The sequence below is a fragment of the Triticum aestivum genome, chromosome 3D (assembly GCF_018294505.1).
Source record: "Triticum aestivum cultivar Chinese Spring chromosome 3D, IWGSC CS RefSeq v2.1, whole genome shotgun sequence".
Lineage (NCBI taxonomy): Eukaryota > Viridiplantae > Streptophyta > Magnoliopsida > Poales > Poaceae > Triticum > Triticum aestivum.
The window spans coordinates 598,357,739-598,370,036 of record NC_057802.1 but is presented as its reverse complement, the minus strand read 5'-3'; the positions used below and the strand labels follow the sequence as shown (position 1 = coordinate 598,370,036).

Sequence of the window (12,298 nt, the reverse complement as noted above, 5' to 3'; positions counted from 1 at the left end):
ATGAACTCTGAAAAGGTTGAAAGTTGGCATGGTATCATCATTTGACCCACATAACATGTGCAAGAAAGTAGAGAGGGTTACGGCAAAAACTGGATGCACTTCATGTACAAAACGGACAATCTCTTTCGAAGTATTACGGTTTCATACGGAAACTCGTCTGTTACAAAGGGATTTCTTTTTTTTTGAACTTATTCGAACTCCATAGTTTTTCTGTGCTCAAAATGCACCATTCAAAGTCACATCATCCATTTTCAACCCTTTCTGACTTTATTTTATTTTCATGCATTTACTAATTATTTTGAGGTATAAGACCCTGAAATTGAAAAGCATTTCAAATGAACTCTGAAAAGGTTGAAAGTTGGCATGGTATCATCATTTGACCCTCATAGCATGTGCAAGAAAGTAGAGAGGGTTACGGCAAAAACTGGATGCACTTCGTGTACAAAACGGACAATCTCTTTCGAAGTATCATGGTTTATACGGAAACTCGTCTGTTACAAAGGAATTTCTTTTTTTTGAACTTATTTGAACTCCATAGTTTTTCTGTGCTCAAAACGCACCATTTAAAGCCACATCATCAATTTTCAACCATTTCTGACTTCATTTGTTATTTTTCATGTATTTATTGATTATTTTGAGTTATAAGACCTTGAAATTGAAAAGTATTTCAAATGAACTCTGAAAAGGTTGAAAGTTGGCATGGTATCATCATTTGACCCACATAGCATGTGCAAGAAAGTAGAGAGGGTTACGGCAAAAACTGGATGCACTTCGTGTACAAAACGGACAAATTAATAGAAGTTCATCATCACATTTTTACCAATGTACATACATAGTTCTTATTGAACAACATATAGCTCTCCAGAGCATCTAATTAAACCATACACTAAAATTATGTAAAACATTTCAATGCAACAACAAATGCGATCATAATCGCAACCAAGGTAACAATTGATCCAACTGCATAATGATACCAAGCCTCGGTATGAATGGCATATTTTCTAATCTTTCTAATCTTCAACCGTATTGCATCCATCTTGATCTTGTGATCATCGACGACATCCGCAACATGCAACTCCAATATCATCTTCTCCTCCTCAATTTTTTTTATTTTTTCTTCAAGTAATTGTTTTCTTCTTCAACTAAACTTAACCTCTCGACAATAGGGTCGATTGGAATTTCCGGTTCAACCACCTCCTAGATAAAGGAGAAAGATTAACTAGTGTGGCTCAGACATTTCGTCGAACACCTCATGTGCATAGGAGGTGAGCTAGAGCACCCAAATGCCCTCCCCTCGCCGGCCAGAAAAAACAGAGGACTGTGAAGTGCTCTGCCGTGGCGATGGGGTATATATAGGCAACTCATTTGTCCCGGTTCGTGGCTGGAACCGGGACGAAAGCCCAGCCTTCTGTCCCGGTTCAAGCCAAGAACCGGGATCAATGGTTGTGGGCCAGGAGCGAGGCCCATTGGTCCCGATTCGTGCCTCGAACCGGGACAAATGGGTCCATACGAACCGGGACCAATGCCCACGAGGCCCCAGCCGGCCCCCTGGGCTCACGAACCGGGACGAATGCCCCGATGGGTCCCGGTTCTTGACTGAACTGGGACTAATGAGCTTGCCATGCCCGAACCAAAGTCCTGTTTTTTACTAGTGTTTGGCTTGTCTGTGGAGCCCGGGTTCCTGCTGGTTCCAACCCAACTTGCTCCTCAAACACTACGGGTGCTGCCTACTCCAATTATTTTAGCACGTATTTTATTTAAATAAATTATTACTTTGGATTGTACTTACTTTTGTGTACACAGATCACATGATCACTCTGCGTACGACCTCTCACTCTGGCGTACGACCTCGTCACTCAACGTGCTGACTTCGTCGCTCCGCGGAATCCGGCTTCGCCGCACCGATCTTATCACACAGCAACCTCGCTATACCGGCCTCGTCGCTACGTCGACTTCAAACAGTCAGCCGACTCCGGCTGCAACACGACCGACGTCGACTTGGCCATCACCGACTCTGTGTTCTCCGCGGTCGATTCCTTCGAGGACTCCGCTTCGTCGTGTCGTCGCTTCACAACTCAGACCACATCACCACAGCCCGGCGTGATCCCTCAGAGTACCAAGCTTCAACCTATGGGACCAACGGGTGAGGTCCAACTTTTGTTTGAATATCCACCGTGAAGTTATGGCACCCACCGCGCTAACATGATCTGTCTAAGGTCATATCCGGGTTACATCATCTCTGATCTCCTTGAGAAATCACCTAGGGGGCTGCATCAAAGCAATTTAAGATGAATTAAACATGCATATTAATGTTCACTCGACATCGCAAGCAGTTGGTGAGATGTAGTAGCAAATTTTACTATGTTCTCTTCGCCTAACAGGCATTGCCCAACTCACACAGTCTGTTAGAGGCTCGGGGCTACACCCACTAGGTACACTGATCGGACTTTGAGTGGCCAAGAAGAACTTGAACCTTTGGCAGACTTATACAGTCTGACAGAGGCTCGGGGACTACACCCACTGGCTGCACTGATCAGACTCCCAGTGACCAAGAAGAAGAATAATTTGAACCTCCTATATTTTGTATTTCATTCGAGGAGATGTTCCGTGTTCAGTCACGATGGAATTCCAAGTGACTTCACTCGAGCATATATTCCGTGTTTTGGCATGATAAAATTTAGAGCGACTTGGCTCGAGCAAATATTTCGTGTCCAGGCACGATGAAATCCCGAGTGACTTCACTCGAGCAGATATTCCATGTTCAGGGACGATGAAATTCCGAGTGACTTCACTCGAGTAGATATTCCGTGTTTGGGCACGATGAAAAATTCCAAGTGACTTCACTTGAGCAGTAGATATTCTGTGTTTAGGCACGATGAATTTCCGAGTGACTTCACTTGAGCATATGTTTCGCATTGAGACGCAGCGAAATTCCGAGTGACTTTGCTTGAGTAGATGTTTCGTGTCCATCCACGACAAAATTCCGACCCGAGTGGCTTCACCGAGCAGATGTTCCCTTCCGAGGCACGACAAAATTCTAAAATCGGTGCAGTCCAGCTTTGCACTTTGGGTGCGGATAATCCGCCTCAACAAGGTTGCCAGATTTCTTGGCAACACCCTTGACAAGGGACAAAAAAGGAAAAATATGGATGGCAATTACTCTATTTGCAGTTGGTTTCCTTTCCCCACAAAAGAAAACCTCTCCTCTCTTCCCCTAAAAAAAACCTCTCCTCTCCTTTTCTTTTTCCTATATATATAAATAAATAAGAAAACCCTCTCTCGCTTCGACCGCTCTCCTTCCACCCGCCGCCACCCGCCGCCGCCCGCCCACTCGAGCGAAGATCTTCTTCCTCTCCTCTCGGTAAGCCCTAACCCGCTCATCTCCCTTTCATCTTCTTCGTCTGCGCCGTGGAATTTCGAATCCTCATCCTTCCCCGAGCAACCCGGCCCGACGCCAAAACCCTACCGGCCCGACCTAGCTCCGAGCCCGATGACGAGAGAGACGGTCTTCTTGAGGGCCCTGCTGCTCTGGTGTAGGCTATCGAGATGCATCCGCCGCTCCCCTGCTCTTGCGCCCTACGGTTTGCTGCGATGTCTCGACCCCCCTGCCCGTGTTTCCTCAAAAACAGCTCTGCTGCTTTGCTTGCGGTGCCCTGTGTTCCTGGTAACAATTAATCGTCTTCTGTTGCTATTGTGGTTGCGGCACAACTGTATGATCGATGAAGCGTGGCTATCTTTTCATGATTTTTCCCCATCCAGTCAATATGGATTGGGTGAATTCTAGCCCTCTGTAGAGCCTTCTGTCAGTGTCAGGTAACTAGGAATATTACATTAGAGGGTTGCCTGGCCTCATGGAATTTGTTGCTAACCTCATCATCTTCTGCTAGATCACAGGATTATAATTGTTCATCATGAAATTCTTTATCTACAAATCGATGGAGTATATATCATGTCAGATACACCTGATCGAGTTCTCGTTATATGTATGTCCTCGCCATGGAATCAAATAATTTATTTTTTGTTTATATACATAAATAATAAATGAAACAATAATAAGTTAATAAGAAGATAAACAGCAAAGATAGTCCAAAATCGTTACATGTGTTGTGACTACATCTCTCTTGTTACCTGTTGCAAACGTTACTGTTTTTTTTTTGTAAATAAAGGCTGGACTTAGGCATCTGCATGCTGTTAATTTTAGTTAGTAAGGATGCATATTCTGGTTTTTGGTTAAGATTGATGCCTTGTAGGGTAGTAACTCTGAAGGGTGCTCTAGCTAGTTAAGCTTCTATGACGGTGAGTCTTGTTGGCTGATTTGGCATTCGCCTGACACTGTCGATACCAATTCTACCCCTCCCCTCAACCCAGCATGCCACAACCCTATAGTGCCTTGACTAACATGAAAAAAAAAATTCCAGTACCAATTGCTGCTAGGCTGACGTCCACGTGGGCTCCCTGGTCAGCCTGCTGCCTCCAGTAAACCTGTGTTCATGTTGTCAAAGGTTCTGTGGAGACGCCATGCTCTCATGGCAAATATCATTCATGAATCATGACCATCCAGCCCATGTAAGCTCTTCCGGTTGGGTTATCAGTTCCATAACAGGCCACCTTCGTCTGGATTGGGAACCTCTTCAAGTGTCCGCAAATTTCTTGGTCATGAATTGTCCTGTCATGCTCTCAGTATCTATTTGGTTCTACTGTTCCTATCCTGACCCCCATGACTCGGATAGCTCTTAAGCTGGTGCCTTAAATCACTTTTGTGCATTCATTTCTCTTATCCACGTGATTATGCACGATTTACCTTTCATCAGCTGTCTTTGTAAATCTTTCCCTGGTACTGAAATTCAGAGCTGTTTCAGTGAATGTTTCCTCCCTACTAAAATTCATAAGCTCACACATAGATTGTTGTTCTTTAAGTTATATATTGCTACTGATATAAACTGAAACTAGAAATTTATATTTAGCAAAAAACAGCAGCAATATTCTCCTTTAGTGTATCACTAAGTTTACGCAGGGTATAATACAATTTGGCGAGTATATATACTGATGTGATTAGGGAAAGTAGAGAAAAACGGCAACGTTTGTTGCTACCCTGTGAAAAACTGCACTTGACAGGCATGTTCACCAAATAGAAGTATCACTTGATTGATAATACCATATGTTTTGTTTTATTCTTAGCAACTAATTAACGGGCACCTAACTAGTCTCTTCAATTTACAGAACTGAGTGAACCGTGCATGTATATTATTAATGACTGCTCAAGACTTAACTTTGCAAGCTAGGCTTAGTGCGGCACCTTTTTCTGTATAAACAAAGTATTTATGCAGTAGATTTCTCTTCTTGCTTCTACTGTTTCAATAATGGGCTCTTTCTACAGCCTAAATATATTGTCTAACAATTGTTGATGTTTGTGTATGTAGCTCATCCGGAATGCATATCTTTGTCAAGAACCCCACCGGCAGGACAATCCGCCTCAAGGTCCACTCATCAGACACCCTATACACCATCAAGGCAAAGATCCAGCAGCAGTACCACCTCGTCTTTGATGGGTTGCAGCTAGAAGACAACCGTACGTTGGCCGATTATGGCATCGAGCACGACTCTACGATTGACCTCCAGGAAAAGATGCAAATCTTCGTGACGGAGACGCTGTCAGGCAGGACCATCGCCCTCGAGGTCGACAGCCTAGACACTATCGGCAACGTGAAGTCCAAGATCCAGGACATGGAGGGCTTTCCCAAGGGCCAGCAGTGCCTCATCTTCGCCAGCAAACAGCTGGAGGACGACAACCGCACCTTGGCTGACCACAACATCTGGAAGGAGTCCACCCTCCTCCTTGTCCTCCGCCCGTGTAGGCCAGGAGAAAGTAGGATGATGCACCTCTTTGTCAGGACCCTGGATGGGAGGACCCTCGACCTTGACGTCAGGAGCTCGGACACCATCAACAGTGTCAAGGTGAAGATCTACGAGAAGGATGGCTATCCCCCTATACAGCAGCGCATCATCTTTGCTGGCAGGCAGCTGGAGGATGGCCGCACCCTGGCGGACTACAAGATTCAGAGCGAGTCTACCGTTGATCTGGTGCTCCGTCTTTGTGGTTGCTGAGCTGGATGGCCTGCCATTCAACAACTAGTTTTATTCTGCAGGAGCCTTCCTTCCAGTAGTGGTGCGTTTATCAGTAAACTATCATTCTAGTATTGTACGGTAGTATATATATATATCCTCCGGTATTGTTCCTTCACAGTAGAAGTGTGGAGTGTTATCAGCAAAACTACGTACTAGCAGTATCATTTAGCAGTTTGTTAGAGTTTGTTAGTGTGTTGAGTCTGTTTATCCATCTATCATGCCGAACTACTATTAAGAGTCCCTGGATCTGTATTGTCATTAGTTGATTGAGAATACAGTCTGTATGCAGTTTGACCGACAAATAGCTTCCTTTCTTTTCTCATTTATTTATTTCCCTTCTGCATACCCAAATATTTGTCTCCATGTTTTCGATCATCTATGACATCACAGTCAAAAGTTGAAGAACCACATGAATGCCACATTGAGCTGGAATCAAGTTATCCTCGTCCTTGCCATTGGAGGAGGAGGACGGCAGCGGGAGGACCGCGACGGGGAGTGGTGGAGGATGAGAAGGAGGCTTTGACTGAATAAGCCCAGCGATACCCCCCCCCCCCCACCCCCCTCCCCGCGGGCGCGGCTGCCTCTTGCAGTGCGCTTGTCGCGACCTGGCTGTGCGCGCACCGTCCTCCACCATCCCCCCACACCCCGACAGGGGTGTCTTCTTTCCGGTGGCCATGTGGTCCAGTGTCCATGGCCGACCGGGGTGGCTCCGGACTCGGCGTGGCCTGGAAGCTGCGCTCTTTCCTCCGCTCCCCCATCCTGCTGGTGTCCTTGGTGGTCGTCCATCTCGATGCATCCTCGATTGCGGTGCACTACGGGAGCTGCACCCCCCCTTTACGGCTCGCCGACATCCTTGTTGCTCCGGCCCCGTTGACCCAGATCTGCGCTACCCTCCGGATGCGGGCCTCCGGCCATCGTCCAATTCCTCACCGCCCACCCATCCACCTTCGTGCCTCGTCTGTCCCTTAGCCGCTCTGTTGCTCGCGCTTCCAGCAGCGCCCGTTGCCTCTTTGTCGGCGAGCGTGGTTCCGACCTATGCCCGACTTCCTCATATCTGACTCATGCTCCAACGGCTTGGGACTGCTCGGACTCTGGCCAGAGAGAAGTCCCTGCATTCTATGCTGGCAGCGATGACACCCCGCGGTGGTCGTCTCCTTCTTGGAGGCGTTGTCACGGCCGTTTCCTGGGCCCCTTTTCGAGCACTAGGGGAAACCCTAGGTCCGGTTTTCCCGATCGGACGACAACGGTGTCTCGGCGTCATACTCCTTCCTGAAGGCGTTGTCTTGGTTGCTCGCGGTATCCTCATGGCTAGATCTAAAGATATTGGTCGTCGTGTTGTTGGTCTGAGCTACTTCTTAGGTTGGCGGGTTTAGCTGTGTTTCTTTTCTTGTTTGGGTCGAGCATCCCATGTCTCTCTGCTTCAGGTACCATGTTCACGCCTCTTGCGTCCATGTCATGTGTTGTATCTCGCCTTGTACTTGTTCTAACTTCTTCTATCAATGAAATAATACACAAGCTTTGCGTATTCGTGAAAAAACGAATAGGCCCACTTCAGCCACCATGGAGCATTGGGAGCATAGTCACCTTTATTGCAGACCATGGTGGGTGGGTGGCGTGGCATTGGGGATTTGGGGGGTAGCGTCTAGGGTTTGAAGGTGGTTTGGCGTTTCGGGGGACGACGACAGGGTATTTATAGGAGGAGGAGAGGCTAGAGGGCCATGGGGTGGCCTAGGCAAGTGGAACGACGCCGGTTTTTAGAGGGATAGGTAGGGTCTGGGGATAAATACTATTTTGGTCAACTTTGAACTAAATGAGTAATAGTAGTTTCGGGGTAAATCTTGGAGTTGTCAAACTTTGTAGGGGAATGACTAGCTAGTAAACAGTGGGGTAAGTGGCTGGTGGCCAAGAAGAGGGTTGCACAAATGGCCCACGGTGAGGGCAATCATCGATGGCAAAACTCTCAGGAGTTTTCACACTGGCTTCTCTCATTCAGAACACTGGCCTCCTCCTCGTTAGCAGGTGCGGCATCCTTGGCCTCGTCACTCACATGCTGGGCATCCTCCAAAGTCTGTCGGAGCCACGCCACTTTCTTGGGGGCGGCAGCCAAAAACCAGAGCTCGGTACAAAAGAAGAATAGAATAGAATAAAATAGAATAGAAGGCGACCGATAAGGCTCTAAAAAGAGCGTAGATTGGATTGAAAAGTATGCTTCTACTGGTATTAAGGAATCTTAAATCAAGACTGTTTTGCAAGCGCTGCCAGTTTATGCCATGAGACTTTTTAAATTTCCAGTCTCGTTATGTAAGGAGCTAGCTCAGATTATAAAAAATTTCTGATGGGGAGACGAAGAGGATAGGAGGAAAACCCACTGGTTAGCCTGGGACAAGCTAACAAAACCAAAAGGACAGGGATGCATGGGGTTCCGTGACCTAAGGTTATTTAACCAAGTGCTCTTAGCTAAATAGGCATGGCGTTTATTGGTGTACCCAGAGTCATTGTGTGCTAAGATTTTGAAGGCAAAGTATTATCGCAATGGTCACATCTTGGATACAGTTTTCCCGCAAGCCATGTCCGTGAATTGGCAAGGTATCATGCATGGTCTGGAACTTTTAAAACAAGGGGTCATATGGAGAGTGGTCGATGGTAAAAATGTTAACATTTGGAGAGACAACTGGCTCCCAAGAATTTTGGGACTAAAAATTACAGCTAAAAAGCATCGAACTAGACTGAAATGGGTGTCGGAATTGTTCATGAGTGGGATGAGAAGATGGGATGAAAATTTTGATTAGGCATTCAATCTTTCATCATGATGCCGAAGAGATTCTAAACTTACGCATTCAGGCTGTGGGAGACGGTGATCTAGTCGCTTGGCATTATGAGAAAAGTGGTATGTTCTTTGTGAAAAGTGCGTACAAACTGGCTTTAAATCTCAAGGACAACAGGGGCGAGACAGGAATATCCAGTGCTGCTGTTAATGAGGAAAGAAGACTGTGGGACGTTATTTAAAAGGCTAAGGTTCCGCAAAAAATTAGAATTTTCGCTTGGAGAGCTGCGACCAACCGTTTGGCGGTCCAGGTGAATAGAGTAACTCACCATCAAACGGTCTCCAGTATGTGTACTATATGTGGAGTTCAGGATGAAAATATCTTCCACGCTCTGGTGACCTGACCTAAGGCGCGTGCTTTGCGTATCGCCTTGGGGGATGTGTGGAATATTCCGAGGGAGGAGTTGTTTAGATATACGCGGCCAGACTGGCTTCTCATCCTCCTTGACCAGTTGGGGTCTCTGGTACGCGAACAAGTATTATTTATGTTCTGGAGAGCTTGGCATCTGAGAAACGATTTGATTTTTGGAAGAGGGGAAGAATCAGTGAATGCGTCTGTTATCTGTCTGTTACCTTCGTGGAAAATTATTGGAAGACTTTCTCCACTTCCAACGCTCGTGTGCAAGTGGACCAAAGCACCAAAGGGAAGGGGGTGATGGGGAATGGGGAGAATCTTAGCCCACAAAAAGAAAATGATCGTGTTGTTTGGAAGCCTCCGGAGCGGGAGTATATTAAGATAAACGTTGATGCTAGTTTTGTGGAGAGTTTGAGATCTGCTAGCGTTGGGGTTGTCGCTAGGTATCATCTGGGAGAAATCCTGGTGTCTTCTTGGGATTTTATTCGAGTGTGCTCCAGAGCGGAGGAGGCGGAACTTCGTGTGTGTCTCGCCGGGCTATACCTTGGTATTACTCTTCACAAATCAATTATTTTGAAAACTAACTGCTCCTTTGCTGCATCTTTCCTAGCGAAAGAAACTATTGACAGGTCACCTTATGTGGATCTAAAAATGAAAGCGATCAGCGCCTCCAAGTTTATTGTTGATCTCAAGATTGTTAAGATTGATAGGCTGGCTAACAAGGCGACGCATAAGATAGCAAAATTTAGTTTTGATACCATGTCCGATGGTATACTGTGTAATTCTGTTTCGCCCTGCGTGGCTAATTATGTAATGAACGATTGTAAGACTATTGTTATTTGATCAACAATAGCAAAATGGCCCGTGCGTTGCAAAGGGAGAAAAACAAATCCTCTCATATCACTAGCTAAGTCAGTTGGACAAATTGTGCGTGGCCGGCTTAGCTCTCCGGCCCTGGGCCACAGTGCGCCGCCAGATGGGCTTCCTCCGTTAGGCCAAAAGAGGTGGCAAGTAAAGAAACTAAATAGCATACGTAAAATTAACTGAAGCGGAACCAAACGAAGCTGGACGAAACCAAGAATATCACCTCCCTTTAATAGTAGGTATAGATATAGATATAAATATAGATATAGATATGTGTGGAGTTTTTCAAAAAAAAGGAATAAGGACAATATGGAAAAGGAGGACGGGAGCTTACGGATAGAATTAGCACATGAGTGCTTATTGGCCCACCGCCGAACCTCAAGTTGTTCGCGCAGCTCCGAAGTCTCGGCGGCCGGCTTGCGGTTCTTGTCTGCCAACCCGTGCGAAAAGAATGAAGGGCCCTGATAAAGCGGAATGCACGGTTCAACAGAAATTAAGCCTGATCCACACTTAGTCTCGGGGATACAACTACCATAAACACAAAGTAATTAACAAGAGTAAATTGCAGAAAACCACCAGTTTAAAGGTTAGATTTGTGAAAAACACTATGTTACAGTTTTGTTGCAGAAAACACCATGTCTTTCGTAATTGTTTTGCAAAAGCCACTGATCGGCGGATATGGCTCAGTTAAGTGAAATTATGACAGATGGGGCCCGCCAGCCAGGATGACGTGACACAAATTTCTCACGCCGTTACATTAAATCGTTTTGCTGGACATGGAGCCCACTTGTCCACGTAACACTCCTCTCTCCCCTTTTTTTTTAAAAAAACTCATCTCCTCACCATTTCATCGAGCACCTTGTGTGCAGCACACAGATCGGCGGAAGAAGTGCCGTGCGGCCGCCGTCGCGTGTCTCAGCCAAGCGCCGGGGTAAGAAGGATGCGGTGCCGGAGGGTCTGCGCGCGTCGATGATGCAGCCGGCCGGCCATGCGACGCAAGACGCCGCAGGGACAACGCATGGTGCGGCGGGTGCTGCTCACGACGCAGCCAGGGCGGGAATCAACCAGGCCGGCGGCGTCCTGCAGGAGGTCGAGGTGCGGCCTCACCTGTCGTGGGAGCCACAGGTGTGCTGCTTCCTGCAGACGCTCGCGCGAGCCGTAGCTTCGCTGGCTGTGGGCAGGGACCGAGTCCGAGTTTGAGGTGTGGAACCGGTGGATGCCCCGATCCCGATCGGATCTGGACGAACGGGACGGCGGCGAGGTGATTCCCGGCGTTGAGAAGGTGCGGCGCCGGTTGGTCGGGGGGGGGGGGGCGAGCTCCGGCTCCGTCATGACCGAGACACATCGGCCATGTCACCGGCGTGTGGTGGAAGGCTGCTACTCGGCCGGGGGCGAGCGCGGGGCGGCGGCGGCCACTGCCTCGTCCTCGATGCAGCAACGCGGCGGTTGGTCCGGGGGGCGGGAGGGGGGGGGGGCGAGCTCCGGCTCCGTCATGACCGAGACACATAGGCCATCTCACCGGCGTGTGGTGGAAGGCTGCTACTCGGCCGGGGGCGAGGGCGGGACGGCGGCGGCCGCTGCCTCGTCCTTAGTGTAGCAACGCAGCAGCGGGCCTCTGCCTTGGCCGGGTACAGGAAGGGTGGCGGGCTTCTGTGTTGACCTGGGGCAGCAACGACGACGGCGGAGGCCTCTGCCTCGGCAGTGATAAGATGAACCAATGTTTTTTTTTCAATGACAGATGGCCCCCATAGGGCCGCACATGATGATAACGCTAACAAACATCGCTCTTCCATGTGAGATGTTAAGCGGTGCCACGTCAACCTGACTGGCGGATCCCATCTGTCATAATCTCACTTAGCAGAACCAAATCCGCCATTAGTGGTTTTTGCAAATCCATTACACAAGACGTGGTGTTTTCTGCAACAAAAGTGTAGCGTAGTGTTTTTTGCAAACCCAGCCTTCAAAGTGGTGGTTTCGTACAATTTACTCCAATTGACAAAGACATGAATGACTCACCGTGAACCTGGGCTCCACCGACAAGCCAAGCTTTCGGATGGCGGATTAGAAGAGCTTCATCTCCTTGACGGCCCCGCCCATGGCGACCGTGGTCTCCTCTGCCACATCCGGCC

The 12,298-nt window shown here is 47.8% G+C and overlaps 1 protein-coding gene across 1 annotated transcript; it reads left to right on the top strand.

Annotated features, from left to right (window-relative positions):
• Positions 1–3,277: 3,277 nt before the first annotated feature.
• LOC123080819 (polyubiquitin-like) lies at positions 3,278–6,446 on the top strand. The gene is made up of 2 exons (XM_044503774.1): positions 3,278–3,361; positions 5,421–6,446. Exon 2 carries the CDS (start codon positions 5,431–5,433, stop codon positions 6,103–6,105), a length of 675 nt encoding a protein of 224 aa, XP_044359709.1. The 5' UTR covers positions 3,278–3,361; positions 5,421–5,430; the 3' UTR covers positions 6,106–6,446.
• Positions 6,447–12,298: the final 5,852 nt, after the last annotated feature.